The sequence below is a fragment of the Carcharhinus amblyrhynchos genome, chromosome X, assembly GCF_965287045.1.
Source record: "Carcharhinus amblyrhynchos chromosome X, sCarAmb.v2.hapA, whole genome shotgun sequence".
Lineage (NCBI taxonomy): Eukaryota > Metazoa > Chordata > Chondrichthyes > Carcharhiniformes > Carcharhinidae > Carcharhinus > Carcharhinus amblyrhynchos.
The window spans coordinates 9581133-9603333 of NC_137359.1; the positions used below are offsets into that span (position 1 = coordinate 9581133).

The 22201-nt window shown below is 43.6% G+C and overlaps 1 protein-coding gene across 1 annotated transcript in view; it reads right to left on the minus strand.

Annotated features, from left to right (window-relative positions):
• The window catches only part of cers5 (ceramide synthase 5), a 107895-nt gene that overhangs the window by 59352 nt on the left and 26342 nt on the right, over positions 1 to 22201 (minus strand). Inside the window, exons 2-3 of the mRNA XM_080218076.1 lie at positions 19381 to 19486; positions 7653 to 7783 (exon numbers count right to left, since the gene is read on the minus strand). Coding sequence (XP_080074202.1) covers positions 7653 to 7783; positions 19381 to 19486 — 237 coding nt within the window. The remainder of the gene's footprint in view (positions 1 to 7652; positions 7784 to 19380; positions 19487 to 22201) is intronic.

The following is a 22201-nucleotide window of genomic DNA, read 5'->3' on the forward strand; positions in this document are numbered from 1 at the left end:
CAGTGGCGAAGCCAAAACGCAAATGATTGAAAGTTAAAGATCAAGGATTAATGATCTCATTCACCACCCCTTCCTTTCCATCAGTGCAGTCAATCTTGGTGTGTGTGTGTGTGCGTGTGTGTGTGTGTGAGAGAGAGATGATGCTGGGGACCTGATGTGGAGGAGACATTGTCCAATAGTAAGGCTTAACAATCTGAAGCAAAAAAAATGTTGGAAACCCAAATAAAAACCATATTTTTGGTTTCTTTTTAACCTTCAAAACCTGTGGATTACTGCTCTTTGCCATGGAGGTGAATTTAGGTCCTTTGTAATTAATGCAAGAGGTGCACTGTCGTGAGTCACTGTTTGTACAGAAATTAACTGCAGAATAAAAATGCCAAACAAAAAAAATGCTGGTCAAACAAGTTCATTCTCATATTTTCCCTAGACGTGAATGTGAATAAAAAAAGGGAAATACATCAGAATGTTAACCCGTTTTCCCCTCTTTCAAAGACTGACTGATCTGCTGTTTACATTTCCAGTGTTCGCAAAAAAATTTAAATCGTTCATGAACAATTTAGAGTAGAGCAAGTCTCAGTGCTGTGGAGGCGATCAGCAAGACAGTTTGATTCTGCAGGGACATAGTTTTCAAAAACTGGAGTCTTTTGGTATCAAATTGTTGCTATATTTTAAAAGCAACAAACTTATTCCAGATTCTGCAAATGGAAGCCACCTAGTGCAGAGTGTGCTTGCATGTTGATGCACTCAGCACTGATTAGTGCCTGCAAATCCCCACAAAAAAGTAAAAGCAGATGGGCTGGGAAGGAGGGAAAAAAAACTTCATCTGGGAACAATTCAATCTAGGTTGTAGTCTCTTCCAGCAGGGAGAGGCTGCTGACATGAATCTCAACAGCTTCCCCAGAGGAGTGCCTGCATGGGATCTCTGCAAATTTCTAAACAAATGTCTAAAATAGTATTACAGAACTCAGCAGCAAGGCCAACGTTTTTACACAAATCAGCACGTGAAAGTCAACCTATAATCCCAGTACAGTCGTGGACCAGTATCCTGCCCCATCATCTTTCCTCCTTTGTCACTGGCTTTCAACATAATATTTAGGAAGTGGAACATACTCCGTTCAGAGAAAAAAAACGTGCACGAGAATAAGAAACTTTTTTTCAGGAAAGGCTGGACCACAAACCCAATCTAAATTCTTTGAGGATAGGCTCGGACAAATAAAATGCCAAACTAGGGAAAATAACTGCTTCAGCATTTCAGAGCTGGCCAGTGATGCAGCTGGAGATTAGTAAGAAATGCAGTCTTCTGTTGGACAATACATTATTCAAATATGTAGCAAGTGAATGTTTGAAATAATCTCTTTAGTTCCCTTATATTCTACCACATCATTTAGATATTTCCTTCCCCTTTTAAGCCAAGTGGAAAGCTCTCCGAAAAAGATTTAACTTTTTTAGTACTGTAGATCATAGAGGTTTACATCATGGAAACCAGCCCTTGGGCCCAACGTGTCCATGCTGCTCTTATTTTTTTCTTAAAAACCCCTAAGCTAATCCCAATTGCCCGCATTTGGCCTGTATCCCTCTATACTCATCGTATCTAAATGCTTTTTAAAAGATAAAATTGTACCTGTCTCTACTACTACCTCTGGCAGCTTGTTCCAGACACTCACCATCCTCTGAAAAAAAATTGCCCCTCTGGACCCTTTTGTATCTCCCCTCTCCCACCTTAAACCTATGCCCTCTAGTTTTAGACTCCCCTACCTTTGGGAAAAGATATTGACCATCTACCTTGTCTATGCCCCTCATTATTTTATATTACCTTTCTATAGGATCACCCCTCAGCCTCCTACGCTCCAGAGAAAAACAGTCCCAGTCTATCCAGCCTCTCCTTATAACTCAATCCATCGAGTCCTGGTAGCAAATCTTTTCTGCATTCTTTCTAGTTTAATAATATCCTTTCTATAATAGGGTGACCAGAATTGCACGCAGTAGTCCAAGTGTGGCCTTACCAATGTCTTGTACAACTTCAGCATGACGTCCCAACTCCTGTATTCAATGTTCTGACTGATGAAACCAAGCATGCCAAATGCCTTCTTCATCACTCTGTCCACCTGTGACTCCACTTTCAAGGAGCTATGAACCTGTACCCCAAGATCTCTTTGTTCTATAACTCTCCCCAATGCCTTACTATTAACTGAGTAAGTCCTGCCCTGGTTCTATCTACCAAAATGCATCACCTCACATTTGTCTAAATTAAACTCCATCTGCCATTCGTCAGCCCACTGGCCCAATTGATCAAGATCCCATTGCAATTGGAGATAACTTCCTTCACTGTCCACTGTGCCACCAATCTTGGTGTCATCTGCAAACTTACTAACCATGCCCCCTATATTCTCATCCAAATCATTAATATAAATGACAAATAACAGTGGGCCCAGCACTGATCCTTGAGGCACACTGCTGGTCACAGGCCTCCAGTTTGAAAAATAATCCTCTACGACCACCCTCTGGCTCCTGTCAAGCAGCCAATTTTGTATCCATTTAGATACTTCACCCTGGATCCTGTGAGATTTAACCTTATGCAACAACCTACCATGCGGTACCTTGTCAAAGGCCTTGCTAAAGTTCATGTAGACAACATCAACTGCACTGTCCTCATCTACCTTCTTGGTTACCCCTTCAAAAAACTCAATCAAATTTGAGAGACATGATTTTCCACTCAAAGCCATGCTGACTGTCCCTAATCAGTCCTTGTGTCTCTAAATGCCTGTAGATCCTGTCTCTCAAAATACCTTCCAACAATTTACCCACCGCAGATGAGGCTCACTGGCCTGTAGTTCCCAGGCTTTTCCCTGAAGCCCTTCTTAAACAAGGCATAACATTTGCCACTCTCCAATCTTCAGGCACCTCACCTGTGACTATCAATGATTCAAATATCTCGGCTAGGGGACCCGGAATTTCCTCCCTAGCCTCCCACAACGTCCTTCATCAGGTCCCAGAGATTTATCTACCTTGGTGCGCTTTAAGACTTCCAGCACCACCACCTCTGTAATATGTACACTCCTCAAGACATCACTATTTATTTCTCCAAGTTCCCTAACATCCATGCTTTTCTCAACAGTAAATACTGATGAGAAATATTAATTTAGGCTCTCACCCATCTCTTGTTGATCCTTAAGAGGCCCTACTCTCTCCCTTGTTACTCTTTTGCCCTTTATGTATTTGTAGAAGCTCTTTGGATTCTCCTTTGCCTTATCTGCCAAAACAATTTTGTGTCCCCTTTTTTGCCCTCCTGATTTCTCTCTTAACTCTACTCCTACACCCCCCTATACTCTTCAAGGGATTCGCTTGATCCCTATGCATGTCATGTGCCTCTTTCTTCTTCTTAAGCAGGGCCTCAATATCCTGAGTCATCCAAGGTTCCTTACTTCTGCCAGCCTTGCCCTTCACTCTAAGAGGAATATATTTGCCCTGAACCCTGGTTAACATACTTTTGAAAGCATGCCACTTACCAGATGTCCCTTTGCCTTCCCACAGACTCCCCCAATTAAAAGAGAATTAAAGAGAATTAAATGTCATCTGCCTAAAGAACACATTTGTTCCATCACCTCCTGCTCATTTGTCAATTCAAAAGGAAAGCACATGGGCAAATGAAGGCAAGCTTCATTGAGAAAATCTTGGACTGCCACAGAAAACACTGAGCCATAAACTCGCTCACTTAGCTTTCTCTTGCCTGAGGGTGTTGACTTCACTGCAGTAGAGCTCAGTGGCCACCAGTACTTTGCCCAAGTGGCTACAATGAAGGCCACCGACTTACATGATTGAGCAAGGCAAATCCTATTACCTTCTGGGGTTTCACTACTGTTTTGGGAGGGGAATCCAATTCCACTATTGCAATCAGGGCCATTGGTTCACAGTGACTGAGTAAATACATTTCCAATTTTTGTTACATGGATCTCCAGAATTTCCACCGACATTTTGGAAATCAACCTGCCCACTGTTGTGCCTACCATAAATCAGTGACCTGGGTCATTGTTCACGTGCAAGGCAGCAAGCACCAGCTAGCTGTGTGACTACATAGGACACGTACCTGAGCCAAATCCCACATGCGCACACACCAACAACTCGCACACACACATTGCATCAGACTTGCACAGGACATGCACCCAAGTCAAATTCCACATGCACACACAGCATGACTACACAGGACATTTACTAGAGCTGAAACACATCACACACACACACACACACACACACACACACACACACACACACACACACACACACACACACACACACACACACACACACACACACACACACACACACACACCCCCCCCAAACCCCCACAGGACATTAAGGAGCCCTCACCACTATTTTGACATAGATATGGAAATTGATCCCGGGATCTTTCCAGTCTGCATTTCCAAACATACGAATTAGGAGTAGGCCACTTGGCCCCTCAAGCCTGCTCCGCCATTCAGTAAAATCCTGGCTGGTTTGATTGTGGCCTCACCTCCACTTTCCTTTCTATTCCCCGTATCCAGATTCTCGCTTGAAGAGTGAGCCACTGCAATTCAGCCTTAAAAATATTCAATGATGTTGCCTCCCCTGCTCTGAGGAAGAGTGTTCCACCACCTCAGGACCATCAAAAGATTTATCCTCATCTCCATTTTAAATGGAAGATCCCTTATTTTTAAACCGTGTCCCCCTAATTCTAGTCTCTGCCACAAGGGGAAACATCCTCAACATCAAACTTACCAACTCCCCCACCAGAATCTTGCATGTTTCAATAAGGTCACGTCTCATTCTTGATTCTAATCATCAATAGGTATAAACCCAACTTGTCCAAGCTTTCCTCACACGATAAACCTTCATCTCAGGAATCAGTTGAGTGAACCTTCTCTAAACTGTTTCCAATGCAATTGTCCCTGAAGAGTCCAAAACTGCATACACTATTCCAAATGTGGTCTCACCAAGGCCTTGGACAATTGTAACAAAAAAAATTCCTACACCCCCACCATAACTTTCAATTTGCCTTCCTAATCACTTGCTGTACCTATATATAAACATTTTCAGGGGCACCTGGATCCCCCTGTACTACTGTTCCACAATCTTGCCCAATTTACAGAGAAAAAAAAAGGTTCAGGAGTTGGAGGATTTTACTTCCCAAGTCTTCATAATTGCCACGATTATCTCATCACTACCATCATTAAATCAATGGGCTCCAATAGAAAACTCCAGAACAGCTAGAATGCTTAACTCTCAACATTCACAAGACACTAAACATCCATTTCCAGGGATAAAGTGGTGAAAATAGTCAGCAGATCTGGCAGCACCTCAGGAGTGTTAAGAGAGTCCACGGCTTTGTTTTGGCCTCGAGGCACTAGCTTGGTTTCTCTTTCCACAGATGTGGCCAAACATGCTGAGTTTTCCAGCATTTTCTGTTTTTTGGTTTAAACCTCCGCCATCTGCAGAATCTCACTTCTCCACCCATTTCCAAGGGCTGTACTTGCAAGCCATAAGATCAAACGATGTGAAGGAATATCAGCCAGTTTGTGGCTCTGGAACATGTGTGGCAATCCAAGACTTCCCCCAAAGTGCTTCCTTGTTTTTTTTTGGTCTGTAGCCAGCAGGGAGTAGGTTAATAGTCACAGGTTTCCCTATACTCATCTTCAGCTCAAGAGGCTAGGATTTGGCAGTCTAATCTGTGGCAGGTATAGTCATGAGCTGGACCAGAAAATCCCACCCAGAGTGGAGCTTTCACAAAGTTACTAGGTTTTATTATACTGATCAATTAGATTGTAGTAAACACAAACAGTGGCGACACTTTTGTTAGTTTCTTTTGTACAACTTCAGGGGAGCACAGGCCAGGGAAAAAGGGCAAACACATGGTAGATGGACACAAAAATGCAAAGTGACTTATTTCAATAGGAGGAGGAGGAGCAAGAAGCAAACCAAAAACTGATGAGAATTTTTCAGGGGGGCGGGGGTGGTTTCAATCACACACAAATCTTGGCAAAGACAGAGGAGGCTGCTTACAAAAAAGTACGTGACTCTTAGCTTCAGCAGAATGATACAAAAAAAAGAGTCTAGGGATGGTTGAGGGAGCTTTGAAGGAGTTGGTTTATAAAAAAAACCAAGGAGGATTTTGAGGGAACAAGTCAGGAGAAACTGCTCTCACTGGGCAGAGAGTAGGTAAACAAAGGGCAAATATTTACAGTCACATGCCAAGAGGCAACATGAGGAGAACACTTTAATAAACACACAAACAAGTTATAATCTGGAACTATACAGGCCAAAAAAAGGGTGGTGGAAGCAGATTCAATAATAATTTTCAAATTGATAAAATATGCAGAGCTATGGGGAAGAAGATGAGGCAAATGAGATTACTTGAATGGCTCTTTCAAAAAGAGCTGGCAGAGACACTATGGGCTCAATAGCCTCCTAGTGTTGTGTGAAAATAATTTTAACCCTAAACACATCAAATCAAACTAAAGGGACAAAAGTTTATGAATATTGGTCAGCAAGAATGAAGTTGCTCCAAAAGGTCACTTGCGCTGTGAAACATGGGCTAAGCCAGTCCGTCACAAAAAAACAGGCAAAATGCAGTGGGCTGTGCACAAGTTTGAATTTGGCGCTGGTGGGTTACTCAAGTCTTGCAGGAGCGAGACATCTTCATTTTCACCAAAAGAAACAATAAGCCAACTGCAAAGGCAGATAGTACGACTGTTGTCATTCATGCTGCTGCCGCCCTAGGCCAGTCTGCCATTGCTACCCACGCTCTGCCGCCTTTGCTGCTGCTCTAGCTGAGCCGCCACTGCTGTTTATGCTCTGCCGCCGCTGCCTTAGGCTTGTCCATCATTGGCGCCCTGTGCCCTGCTGCCATTCTTGTTGGCATGTGCCACTTGTGTCATCACCTCTTCTAAAATAAGTTGCTGATAAGATTTGGCAATGCGGTAGAAACACAAAGTGCCGGGCAGGGCCACTACCAATGGTGACCAGAAACGGCCTTTTCATTTGTTCCTTGATCATTATAGCTCTTGGGGGTTGAACCTGGAAAATGATTCCCAAACTCAGGCAACAAACCCAGGATCCCACATCGATTTTCACTTATTCAGTCACCGTAAACCAGTGGCCCCAATTATGGGCAAACTTCATTACAATTTCAGCATGTTAATGCAGTGGAAAATTATATCTAAGAAAAAATTGTATAAAACAAACATGCCAACCCAACACCATCCATTATTCTTTAATGAAATCATCTAGTTATTAAATAGAAGGCATATCTGGGGAAGAAAACACCATTCACTTGCATCTTTGTCCTTCAATTAATTGCTTTCTTTTGCAAAAACGGCAACTTTGCTAGGGAAGCAACAAATTGTATAGATTTCTCATTTCTAATTAAAGTTGGAAGTTACAACTGTACAAATATTTGTAATCTCATTCATTTTTAGGAGGGGGGTGAAGTAAGGAGTTTGCACAAAGATTATGCTTTGTGGTTGCCCAATAAAGTTGACCATTTTCAGAAACACAGTCACTTATCCAGGGACTGATGCTGCAGCTACAATGCTGCTACACCAAGACTTTTGCATGATAGGATTAACTCTAACCAGGCACAATTGGAGGCAAAACAGTTTTTAAAAATGTAGGCGTACATGCTCTCACAGAATTTTGTGAGGGTGCTGGGTTTATCTTGGTTCCTTCGATGTCGAAACCAACGCTGAATTTTGCGGACATCCCAGTCCAGTTGTTTCGACAGGCCTTCAAGTCTTTTTTCATCAGGCGACTGAGCAAGAAGGAAAGAGAAAATTGGTTATTAACTTGCATTTATGGCTTCCAGAAACAACTCAGCACACAGGCCAAGCCACCCTCCCAGAGTGAGGAAACGAAAGGGGAACTAAAGGTTGTTAAAAGGGATATGGGAGTACATTTTACTGTAATATTTCATCACTTTTTTTTTTAAACGTATTACTCTTAATAGGAAACATCATTAATCCACAGCAACGTTATAGCACAGAAGGCAGCCATTCTTTCCCGCTATGCCTGCGCTGGCTCTCGGTTGGGGCAATTTGCAAAGCGCCGCTCCCCACAGCTCTGCATATTCCCTGTTTCAAATAACAATCCAATTCCCTCCTGAAAGCTTCGACTGAAGCAGCCTCCAACAGGCTCTCTGGCAGCACTTGCAGATCCTAACCACTCGCCATGTGAAAAAGTTTTTTCCCTCACACGCCACCATTGCTACTCTGCAGCTCACTCTTTAGTCTTTCAGCTTCTACTCCTTCGTCTTCCATTGTTGCTCTTCATATGTACACAAAGGGAGACAGACAAAAAAAAAGTTAGCTTAACATCTGTAATTGGGAAAATGTTAAAGAGTCCATTGTAAAAGATGTAAAGCAGAGCATTTAGAAATACATAATATTATCAAGTAGAGTCAACATGGCTTCATGAAGGGGAAATTATATCTGACAAATTTATTGGAATTCTTGGAGGTGGTAACGAGTAGGATAGATAGAGGGGAACCAGTACATGAAATATACTTGGATTTCAAAAAAAAGAGTCTGATCCGGTGCCACACAAAAGGCTACTTAACAGCCCATGACATTGGGGGTAATATGGATAGAGGATTAGTTAATTAGAGTTGGGATAAGAGGGGCATTTTTAGGATGGCAACACGTGCAATGTCACAGGGACCAGGGCTGGGGTCAAAATTATGATTATTGACTCAAACAAGGGAAATAAGAACATAAGAAATAGGAGCAGGAGTAGGCCATCTAGCCCTTCGAGCCTGCCCCGCCATTCAATAAGATCATGGCTGATCTGTCGTGGCTCAGTTCCACATTCCCGCCCTCTCCCCATAACCCTTAATCCCCTCTCTTATCAAAAACCCATCAACCCGCGTCTTAAAAATATTTAGCGAGGCAGCCTCCACCACCTCAACGGGCAGAGAATTCCAGAGATTCACCACCCTTTGAGTGAAGAAGTTCCTCCTCAACTCCGTTCTAAACCGCCTCCCCTTTATCTTGAGGCTGTGCCCCCTAGTCCTACTGTCCTTTCTGAGCAGGAAGAGTCTCTCCACCTCTATCCTATCCATCCCATTCATCATCTTATACGTCTCAATGAGATCTCCCCTCATTCTTCTAAACTCTAACGAGTACAAGCCCAGTTTATTCAGCCTCTCCTCATAGCTCAACCCCCTCAACTCCGGTATCAGCCTAGTAAACCTCCTCTGCACTCCCTCCAAGGCCAAAATATCCTTGCGTAAGTGCGGCGCCCAAAACTGCACACAGTACTCCAGCTGCGGCCTCACCAGTGCCCTATACAGCCACAGCAAGACCTCCCTACTTTTATATTCAATCCCCCTCGTTATGAAGGCCAGCATCCCATTCGCCTTCCTGACCACCTGCTGCACCTGCAAGCTGGGTTTTTGCGACTCAAGCACAAGGACCCCGAGGTCCCTCTGCACCGTCGCCTGCTGCAGTTTTTCGCCACGTAAGTAATAGTCCTTCCTACCATTCTTCCTACCAAAGTGGACCACCTCGCACTTGCCAACATTAAATTCCATTTACCAGTTCCTGGCCCATTCGCCCAGCCTATCTAGATCCTTCTGCAGACTCTCCACACCCTCCGCGCAATTTGCCGTTCCACCAATCTTGGTGTCATCACCAAATTTCGACACCATACACTCGGTTCCCTCCTCCAGATCATCTATATAAATGGTAAATAGCTGAGGCCCCAGCACCGACCCCTGGGGCACTCCACTAGTCACCAACCGCCAATCCGAATAGCACCCATTAACCCCCACTCTCTGCCTCCTATTTGACAGCCAATCCTCTATCCACGCTAACAACCTACCCCCAACTCCATGCCCCCTTACCTTCTGCAATAACCTCGTGAGGTACCTTGTCAAACACCTTCTGAAAATCAAGAAAGACCACATCCACCGGCTCTCCTCTATCCACCGCCCTAGACACATCCTCATAGAACTCCAATAAATTTGTCAGACACGACTTCCCTTTAACGGAACCGTGCTGCGTCTGCTCTAATCAAGCAGTTCCCCTCAAGATGCCTCGCTATTTACATAAGAACATAAGAAATAGGAGCAGGAGTAGGCCATCTGGCCCTTCGAGCCTGCCCCGCCATTCAATAAGATCATGGCTGATCTGTCGTGGCTCAGTTCCACATTCCCGCCCTCTCCCCATAACCCTTAATCCCCTCTCTTATCAAAAACCCATCAACCCGCGTCTTAAAAATATTTAGTGAGGTAGCCTCCACCACTTCAATGGGCAGAGAATTCCAGAGATTCACCACCCTTTCAGTGAAGAAGTTCTTCCTCAACTCCGTTCTAAACCGTCCCCCCCTTTATCTTGAGGCTGTGCCGCCTAGTCCTACTGTCCTTTGAGTGGGAAGAGTCTCTCCACCTCTATCCTATCCATCCCATTCATCATCTTATACGTCTCAATGAGATCTCCCCTCATTCTTCTAAACTCTAACGAGTACAAGCCTAGTTTATTCAGCCTCTCCTCATAGCTCAACCCCCTCAACTCCGGTATCAGCCTAGTAAACCTCCTCTGCACTCCCTTCAAGGCCAAAATATCCTTGCGTAAGTACGGCGACCAAAACTGCACACAGTACTCCAGCTGCGGCCTCACCAATGCCCTATATAGCCGCAGCAAGACCTCCCTACTTCCTCCTTGATGACGGATTCTAACATTTTACCTACAACAGACGTTAAACTAACCGGCCTATAATTCCCTGCCTTTTGCCTGCCACCCTTCTTAAACAACGGCGTAACATTAGCCGTTTTCCAATCTTCCGGCACTTCCCCGGAATCCAGCGACGTTTGGAAAATAACCACCAAGGCATCCACTATCACCTCCGCCATTTCTTTCAGAACCCTCGGATGCATTCCATCCGGTCCTGGCGGCTTGTCCACAATCAGTCCCTCCAGTCTGTCGAGCACCGCCTCTCTAGTAACAATAATGTCATTGAGACCCTCCAGTCCTACCATCTTTCCATCGCTAACACCTGCATATACTATCAAGTTTGTGGATGACACAAAAGCCAAGTGCTGAGGATGACAGAGTCTACAAAGGGATATAGACAGGTTAATTGAGTGGGCAAAAAGCTTGGCAGAGGAAATATAATGTAGCAAGCGTGAATTTATGCAATTGGGTCAGAAGAATAAAAAGGAGCTAAATATTATTTAAATGGAGAAAGACTGTAGAAAGCTGTGGCACAGGGATTTAGTGATCCTCGTGCATAAATCACAAAAAAAATCTAGCACGGAAGTTCAGCAGTAATTTGGAAGGCAAATAGAATGTTGGCCTTTATTTCAAAGGGAATGGAGTACAAAAATTGGGAAGTCTTGCTAAAATTATACAAGTTAGACCACACCTGGAATACAGTGAACAGTTTTCAGTCTCCTTATTTAAGGAAGAATGTACTAGCATTGGTGGCAGTCCACAGAAGGTTCACTAGGTTGATCCTGGGTATGGAGGGATTTTGAGTAGACAATGGGTCTGTACCCATTGGAGTTAAGAAGAATGAGCGGTGACCACATTGAGACATATAGGATTCTCAGGGGGCTTGACAGGGTACACAGTGAGAGATAGGGATGGCAGCAGCCAGTTAAGACAGCACTGGGTTTGCTGTGATGCAGTCTGCAGTTGAATAGCCTTCCAACATTGACTGTCTAGGCAGCCCACTTGGGTGACTATTCAGACCACAATGGTCCTGTGGAATTGTCACCTTATGGAGCCCTATGGGGGGCGGGGGGGGGGGGCGGGTGGTTTGTAGGTTGGTGTTAAAGAGGGAAAATAGGATTTTTAAAAGTTAAGGTCAGAGACTGATTTAGACCACACCTGAAATACTATGAACAGTTTTGGAACCCTTATCTAAGGCAAGGTGTAGTGGCATTAGAGGCAGTCCAGAGAAAGTTCACTGGGTTGATTCTAGATAGGGAGGGATTTTCTTACAAGGAGAGATTGAGTCTGTACTTATTGGAGTTTAGAAGAATGAGTGGTGACCTCATTGAGACACATCAGATACTCAGGATAATTGACAGGGTAGATGCTGAGAGGTTGTTTCCCCTTCTGGGAAGGTCTAGGACCAGAGGGCATAACCTCATTTGAGGTCACCGAGGAAGTTCCTCAGAGGATAGTAAATTTGTGGAATTCTTTAACAACCCAGCCTTTACAGTCCTCTATCGCCGTTTACCACAGATTTATCATCAGTAAGGGATTCAAGGGTTATGGAGATGAGGATCATCATATCAGGTCAGTCATTATCTCATTGAATGGCACAGCAATCTCCATGGGCTGAATGGTCTATTTCTGCTTCTATGTCATATGGAGCAGGAAGATCAGTCAGAGATCAAGGAAACAGCACATGGAAGATGAGTGTAAAAGGGCTGAAGATATAACTCCAGCACCAATGGTAAAAATCAAAGGCAAAGATTCACAACTTGCTTTCATTGTTGATACACCTGCAGCTATTATCTCAGGAGTACAATATTCCCCAGTTTACATTCCCTTATGCAAAAGTGGTGTGAAACTGAACAGGTGATTCCAAAGTTAGTGGGAGAGTGGAACATGAAACATTCCCATTGGTTGCCATCGGTATAAGTAAGAGGGACTAAAGTTTCCCTGATGAGAAGGAATTGGCTTAACACAGTTTAAACTGGGCAGAGTTATTTTCAGTAGGGATCAGTAAGAGCATATCTGACATTAAGTATTAAGAAAGCACAAAGTGGTCTTAGAGCAAAGAGGATCGAATGAGAAAATGAACCACAATATTAAATATCACTCAGTAGATCATGCTAATGTGGACATTCAAGAGAGAGAGAGAGGTACAGAATGTAGACGAAGGCTGCCAATGTTTAGAGGAAGAGTACACAGGAACAGTCTGTATGAAAGCAGTAACAAGAAGCCGTTTTCAGTATCCAAAAAAGGTAGATAGAGATATTGAAGGTTTGGTGAAAAAGATTTGTGAAGATTTGTCTCAGAATGAGAAGATTCCTGTAATTTCAAGAAAACCAAGGGAACAAGTACATGTTGATATCTCTGCAGGTGGAAGGGAAAGGATACCCTGTTTTGTTCGATAGCTATAGCAAGTGGATAAATGCTGAGCCTATGCCTGACAAGTGCCAAAACTATTAAGCTTTACAATTTATGGGCTACCAGAGATGTTGGCTTTACGTCAGAAGAGTTTTTTTTAAACAAATGAGGTCAAACACCAATATCATTACGACCATCACCAATTGTGGCCCTTTCAGTTCCACAGGTTAAAGAACATCTTTAGCCTGTTCTCTTTAGTCACCAATCAAAAGGCTCAATGTTCCTAATATGCCTCTTACTGAAAAAGTGGAAAAAGCCTTATATGGAGATAGTGGGGTATCCAAACACGCAGACATACCAAACTGGAACAGCCACAGGACACCCATAACTTTGCCTACTGTGTGTTACACCAATTCCACTTATCCATTAATCGCGGACCTGAAGGTAGGAGGACTCGGTGGCAGCATGCTCACCTCGGGGGGGGGGAAAGGAGGAATGAAGAGAGAAGTAGTAGTAGTAGTAGTCCAGGGAGTCGTGTACATAATCTAGGCCACCACTTCAGTGCAGTACCAAGGGAGTGCCACACTGTTGGGGCTATATATCAGATGAAATGCAATGCAATGCAATGCATCGCATCCATCTACTCTTTGGTAGTTGATGCAGAAAAGATTCCAAGGCACTACCATAATAACAAGAAACCTCTCCCAAGGGGTGTGGCAAAGGAAATCTCTCAGCTAACTTTTCTAGTAATTGTTGCTTTGCAGGTTGTGGGATTTTGCTGTACACAAACTCTCTGATGCGTTTTCTATGTTACAACAATCATTCAAAAGTACTTCATTGGCTGCAAGCACTTGGGGCACACGAGAATGATTTCTTTCTGCCCATTTGCTTAGTCCTGAAGGCTCAAATTTGAAATTCTAATCATTAAGTCCAATTAGGGCTTTGTTCTCCCCATCACCCTTATAAACACATTCGCTTCAAACTCTGTTTCTCCCAAATTCCTCTCCCCTCACGCCACCATTGACAGTCTTGCCTTCAGCCACCCAGGGGAAGATACAGGGCTGTCAGCAAGGGATTGGAGTAGTGGAGTAAAGCAGAGGGCAGGCATAGACACGAGTGACCAAATGGACTCCTTCTGTTTCCACATGATAAAAGCGAGAGAGAAAAAAAAAAATCAGTGTTAACTAGAGTCAGAGCTTATAATGCCAAAACAGCAAATTAAATCGGAGAAGATCTATTGAACTTTAAGCAGATATGCACAATAGGCTTTTTAAATTTCAATGCAGGACTTTTTGAAACCATTTCAAATGTTGCACAGCCTTCTGAAGATTCCCAGCTTTCAATTTCTTTTGAACTTTCATCCCTCCACCCCACCTAAACATACCATACAGCAGCAACGAGTCTCAGACTTGACCCGAATAATCTATAATACAGAAATGGGTCATCCTGCCAGCTCTACCATTTATGATTGCTGCTAAGGAGAGATTTACAATGACCACTTTACAATAAAAGTACCATTTCATAAAACAGAAAAATATAATAGAGTCACAGTCAATAAGCCTACTGTTTATGCAGGAGTTAAGATTACTTTTATTGGTTTTTTGTATAGAGCATTGAAAACCATCCCTTTTATCCACACAATTTACCATTTATAGCATCGGCAGCCCAGCCATTTGTGCATCTCCTCAAAAGGCTCTGGAGCCTTATTGAAAAGAAAAGCAGTCCAAACATGTACAAAAAGGAACAATACTAGCTTAACTGTTAAACACCTATTCAGATGGTCAGGAGTGTTCTACTGAGGTCATGGGATTAATATTTTCTAATTCATCCACTGGAAGTGAACAGCACTGGAGAGACCAGTATCTATTGCCCATCCCTAATTGCCCTCAAGACAGCGATTGTGAGCCACATGATGAACCACTGCAGCAATAAACTACAAAAGATCGTGAACGTAGCCCAATCCATCACGCAAACCAGCCTCCCACCCATCGACTCTGTCTACATTTCCTGCTGCCTCAGAAAAAGCAGCCAGCATAATTAAGGACCCCATGCACCCTGCACATTCTTTCTTCCAACTTCTTCTGTCGGGAAAAAGATACAAAAGTACCAACCAACTCAAGAACAGCTTTTTCCCTGCTGCCATCGGACTTTTGAATGGACGTATCTTGCATTAAGTTGATCTTTCTCTACATCCTAGCTATGACTGTAACACTACATTCTGCACTCTCTCCTTTCCTTCTCTATGAACGATATGCTTTTGACTGTATAGCACACAAAAAACAATACTTTTCATTGCATGCTAATACATGTGACAATAATCAAATCAAAGTTATCCTAGTGCATACATCAACAAAAGGCCTACATTTCCCTACACATCATCCCCACATCCAACTCTTGCTTAAATAACTCGCTGCTTTTGATACCCACTACCAGAGCTTTGAGGTATGCCTTGGATCAGTTGAAGGGCAAAATATTTTCCAGTGTCAGATCAAAACCTGCCTTTTATTAGTCTGTGCCTGCAACCACTTGTCCTGTCACTGCTTTATTTGGAGTACATCCTTTCTATCCTGTTTGAAATCACTGCGTGGCATCACAGATTCACTGAGTGTCTAAGCCACCAATGCCCTCCAGTGTTGGTCCAGGGACACACGCATAGACTTTCACATTAAAGTAGTCCGACACGTTACAGTAATGGAAACAATGCATGAGCCACTATTTTTAAAATATCTGATCAATCCTCAAGCTCAGTCACTAAGGCTGTCCTGAAGTCTCCCATTACACATTTATGCAACCATTAAGAATTCAATTTTGGCCACTTTTAATCTTTTCAAAAATCTGTAGATCCTCCTCTGAGAATGAGAATGTTTCGGTCTTTCTGGAACAAGGGCTGGGAGGGGGTGGAGATCTTGCACATTTCTTTCTCAGTGAAAGACTCTGAAATGATGATGAACCTGCAGTATCATATATTTGCATACCAGGCAGCTTTCAATCTCCATTTCAAGACTTGCTTGGAGTAGCTGATAGTATCTTACACACTGCAGATATTGTTACTGCAGTTACACCAAGAATATTATCAAGTTTCTCAGGTTAGTGCCACTTGCAGGGTTTCATATAACCATTGCTTCTTGGTGTCAATTTAGCTCAGTACTCACAGAAGATTGAGGGTTCAAGTGCCACTCAGAATATAAACCTATAATCCAATGCATTACTGAAGGAGTGTTGGATCGCTTGACGTGCCGTCCTTTAGATGAGATTTCAACAGAGGCGTAACACAGCCTGCTCCAGGCCAACTGAGATCAGATGGCAGCATCTGAAGAGTAGCAGACTGCTTTAGTCATAGAATCCCCATAGTGCAGAAGAGACCATTTGGCTCATTGACACGGCACCAACTCTCCGGAAGAGCATCTTGCACAGGCCCTTTGCCCCGCCCTATCCCTGTTTCCCCACAAATTTACCATGGCTAATCCACCCTAACCTGCATATCTTTGAACACCAAGGAGCAATTTAGCATGGCCAATCCACCCAACCTGCACATCATTGGTTACTAAGGGGCAATGTAGCATGACCAATTCACCCAACTTGCATATCTTTGGGACTGTGGGATACAGATATGGGAAGAAGGTGCAAAGTCCAGACAGTCACCCAAGGCCAGAATCAAACCTGAGACCCTGGTGCTGCGAGGCAGCAGTGCTAACCACCATAATCATAGAAACCCTGCAGTACAGAAAGAGGTCATTTGGCCCATCAAGTCTGCACCAACCACAATCCCACTCAGGCCTTACCCCTCACATATCCCTATATATTTTACCCACTATTCCCTCTAACCTACACTTCTCAGGACACAAGGGGCAATGGCCAATCAACCTAACCCGCACATCTTTGGACTGTGGGAGGAAACTGGAGCACCCAGAGGAAACCCACGCAGACATGAGGAGAAATGCCAAAGTCGACACAGACAGTGACCCGAGCCAGGAATCGAACCCGGGTCCCTGGAGCTGTAAAGCAGCAGTGCCGCCCGCGACCTTGCCCACATTATCCCTCAAAAAGTTAACACTACACTGAAGACCAAAATAGATTATCCAGTCATTCGTGGAGTGCAAATTTAGCCGCTGCGTTTGCCTCCATAATAAACAGACTGCACTTCAAAAATAACCCACCCACTGGAAGTAAAGGCACTTTCGAGGCTTATTATTGACACGTTCTTTTATTCCATTTATTGCTGGAGTTATTGCAATTTCGGGAAATTATTAAACCTTTTAAAATGAACATCATACATTAAACTTAAAAACGTTCCTTTAGCGCAGGTCTGAATGGCCTCCTCCTGGTCAGTATTGTTCTATGATTCCAGATAGCAATTTTACCCCCCGCCCCCCTGCCCATTGCCCAAGTCTTGTCAGAAGGATTTCTCTTTTTCCAGAGTTTCACTCTCTTTAAAAAAAAGCATAAAAGGTTGTCCATCATGAAATATACTCTTTGGGTTACCATGGAGCTTCTACTGATGGGGCCACAGAACAGTGGGGTGCAAGCAGTCAGGGTCGACTAGTGTAGCACGAAAAGGTTAATCTCAAAATTTCACAAGAGGATCTGAGAGAAAAGGTCACAGCTCTTTCACTCTTGAACCTGTGTAACAGAACATTGTTGAGAATTAAAGCTTCTGAAAGAGTTTGAAAAGGGCAACTGCTGCACAAATTAATGTGCAGCCTCAACCATTGGCAGAATCAATCTACATACAATCCTAGTATACCCACATACACTAGATACCAACACTCTCCCCCCAAAAAGATCCTAAATCAGAAGGTCAAGATTGATCAAATCCAAAACTAGGGCTTCAAGCAGACAATTTACACAGGATATAGTTTGCGCACTCCTGAAGTGGCAGTTCTCCTAACATATTATGTTACAAGAGAGGAATTTTAAGCCATTTATCACACAATGTATTCTGTTGCCAAAGGTGGAGTTGGCAAAGTTTAATTGCTGTAAGTAATCATAGAATTGGTACAGTGCAGGAGGCCATTCAGCCTATCGTGTTAGCACCGGCTCTTCGAATGAGCAATTCCTAGTTGCATTCTCCCCATAACCCTGCACATTCTTCCTTTTCAGATAACAGTCCAATTCCCTTTTGAATGCTTTGACTGAACCATGAGGCAGAGCATTCCAAATCCCAACTGCTCGCTGCATGAAAACATTTTTCCTCTTATTATCACTTCTGTTACCAACAATTTAATATTTGCACCCTCTGGTTCTCAACCCCATCACGAGTGGGAAAAGTTTCTCTCTATCTATTCTGTCCACATACCATTTTTTCTTTGAGAAAAGGCGGCAAAGCTGAATTAACGACTGATTACGTGACTAAGAAGTTTTAAACTGTGTGAATCCCTAACAAGGTCAGAAGAAACAGCACAGTGGCAGAGTGGTTAGTACTGCTGCCTCACAGCGCTAGGGACCCAGGTTCAATTCCCAGCTTGGGTCAATGTCTCTGTGGAGTTTGCACATTCTCCTCATGTCTGCATGGGTTTCCTCCAGGTGCTCTGGTTTCCTCCCACACTCCAAAGTTGATTGGCCTTGTTAAGATTGCCCCTTAGTATCAAGGGGACTAGCTACAGTAAATGTATGGGGTTACAGGGATAGGGCCTGGTTGGTGCAGACTTGAATGGCCTCTTTCTGCACTATAGGATTTTACATTCTATAAACAAATAGGAAATAAAGACATTTTAAAGATATTATGCCTTCACTGATATCTGTTCAGTTACAACTTGTAGCTGTTTTGAGTGATATTTGAATCAAGTCCAAATCCACAATCATTACCGTCTAGAAGGGGCAGCAGATGCCTGGGAACACCCACCACCTAGAAGTTCGCTTCCAATTCACTCACCATCCTACAATCACTGTTCCTTTGCAGTCGCTGGGTCAAAATCCTGAACTCCCTCCATAACAGCACCATGGGTGTAACTACTCTTCACAGACTGCAGCGGTTCAAGGTGGTAGCTCACCACCTTTAAGGGCGATAAATACCGGGCTGGCCAGTAAAGCCCAGAACCCAAGAATGAACAAAAATAAGTGCAACATGATGACTATACCAGACTCAAAATCTTTCTGCACGTAAAAAGACTTAGGAAAATACAACAGGAAAACAGGAACAACATTTGGGAGGACAGCATGAAACTGTGACCGAAGTATCACCATTTAATATCCTCAGTTACTTCAACTCACTCAGGGAATCGGGTGTGCTACAAGAAAGAGTGTTTTATGGAGGAGGGTCCTTATTATAGAAAGCCAGCACTTTGTGAAATCACAAAAACCAGTGAAGTCCCAAGATGGCAGCACGCACCTTAGTAATTGACGTAAAGACTTTTTCTAGAATAGCGTTGGGCTGTGCTCGGCGAGGTCCATTCGCCTGAATTCGAAGGCTCAGGGCACATGGTTTGGCAATAAACCTGTTCAAAAAAGAACACACGCACACACTTCAGTTTCACTCGAAGCTATTGGGATTGTAGACATGGTTTAAAACTACAAGGTGCAATATTTCCTTTGCCAATCCTTCACCGGTTTCCAACATGTTGAAAATCATAGCGTAGTTACAGCACAGAAGGAAGCCATTCAGCCCATGGTCTGTGTTGGGTCTCTGCAACAGCAATTCGTTGGTCCCTTTCAAATTTCTCTACACAGATGCTCATCCAGTTTCCCTTTGAAATCCTCAACCACACTCTCAGGCCGTGCATTCCAGATCCTAACCATTCACCAGATGAAAAGGTTTTTCCCCCATGACCCCATTGCTTCTTTTGCTAATCACCTTAAGTTGTTATCCCTTGGTTCTCAAGCTTTTTGCCAACAGAAGCAATTGTTCCCTAATCGACTCTTTCACGACCCTTCATGGTTTTTAACACTTCTATTAAATCTCCTCTGCCTTCTCCAAGGTAAACAGCTTCTCCAATCTATCCAAGCATCTGAAGTCACTCATTGCAGGAATTTTCTTGTAGATTGTATCTCCAAATCCCAGTCCTTGGTGCCCAAGAAATAAGAACATAAGAAATAGGAGCAGGAGTAGGCCATCTGGCCCTTCAAGCCTGCCCCGCCATTCAATAAGATCATGGCTGATCTGTCGTGGCTCAGTTCCACATTCCCGCCCTCTCCCCATAACCCTTAATCCCCTCTCTTATCAAAAGCCTATCAACCCGCGTCTTAAAAATATTTAGCGAGGCAGCCTCCACCACTTCAACGGGCAGAGAATTCCAGAGGTTCACCACCCTTTGAGTGAAGATGGGCATCATATTCCAGTGGAGGCCAAACTGACGACTTGCTTAAAGAACTAGGTGCGCAAATGAATACAGGCAGACTGTTCAACTGGAGGATACAACAGACTTCACTGCTCCCTCTCCTTGTACTTTCCAGCATGGGTCAATGGATAGGAATCAGAAATGGGGATCAGGGCCGATTTTTTTCCTCCCTTGCCTAAGGGAATTTCCCCACTATATCTAGTTGGTGTCAGCAAAAAACAAAAGGAAATCAAAGCTGGAAGCTTCAAACTGGTATGGTTCAGTTACATGTTGGCTTTCCCACTCTCGATCTCTTCTTTCCTATAAAGGAGCATTTTAAAGTCCACTTATTTTTGGATCGCCTGTTCAAATAAATTACCCTGTATGGCTCATGAGTCAAATTTTGTTTGGTAAAGCTCCTTGGGATGTTTTACTACATGAAAAGGTGCTATATAAATGCAGGCTGGTATTTACCAATTGAGGCCAGGAAGATTTTAGTTCAGCATTCTTGTACAATTACGTAACGCAATCCAGAGCATAAACAGACTGGTCGTATCTGCAATAAAGTGCCTCACCCTCTGGATAAGGAAAGTTTCTCCTGGATTCGTATCTTATATTTATGGCCCCCCCCCGCCCCATTTCTGGTCCTTCCCACAACTATATTGCAACACCACAGACCCAGGAAAGCTACTGGTGCAGTTATTATTTTAATTTTGAACTCCCAGAGACAAATATCCATGAGCTGGCTCTGCTGTTTCCAATTTCCTTCTCCCAAATCAAATATCAAGCAAGGTAAAAGCACTATTAAGGAAGGCTCCTTTGACAGTACTTTCTAAACTCTCTAATACCTAGAAGAACAACGGCAGCAGATGCACAGGAACATCCTCACCTGCAAGTTCCCCTCCAAACCACACGGTATCCAGACTCAGAAATATATCACTGGCCCTGGGTCAAAATGCTGAAACCCCCTCCCTAGCAGCATTGTGGATGTACTTACGCCACAGGGACCATAGCAGTTCAAGGGGGCAGCTCACCGCCACTCTCAAGGGTAATTAAAGATGGGCAAAAAAAGGCTGGCCCAGCCAATTTCACCCTCATCCATGAAAGAATAAAAAAGGATGATCTTTAGTGGACTCCTCTCACACTTGCTCCAAAATGAAAAGGCCTTTTGTTCCACCAGCCCTGCACCATGATTTTCCCTCACAAGCCACCTAGTCTAATGCTCACTTAATACTGACGGTCTGCTCTTGGGAATTCAAAGTTGTCTTTGCACTAAAAGTATCAATTTCCCAGAGTGGGAATTTGGTGTTATGAAAAAAAAGACAATTTAAGAATAAATAGCCTGGAATGACCTACTGTAGCTGCACAAAGCTCCTTCTGTTCTTCAATTCTATTTCAAACTCATTAGTTGGATTTGTGTGTTAGAAACAGGAGACCTGCAGAACTGTTTCAAACCAGTTGTGTGAATCCGGCTGCAGTGTGAGCACACACGGCTGTCGGGTGAGGACAGGGTCAGACACTGATGATATTCCAGTGGAATAGCAGCTTCCACAAGATATTCCTTAAGAGCAGTTGCATCATTTCTCTGAGCAATGGGTCACAGGAAAGAGTGTGCCATAGTCAGTATTTATAAAAACAGCTGCCCAAACGATGCAGGAATTGCTGGGATGAGGCAGTGTCAGAACTTAAGGAACAACTTCCCACAGGAAAAGTACATGCTCACATGTTACACAATAATGCTTTACTCAAGTTTGAAATTACAAAACGCTGCTTTCCGTCTTGATTAAATATATTAGCTGTTCCTTCACTGTCGCTAGGTCAAAATCCTGGAACTCCCTCCTCACACTATGGATGTATGTACACCGCCAGAACTGCAGCTGTTCAAGACAACAGTTC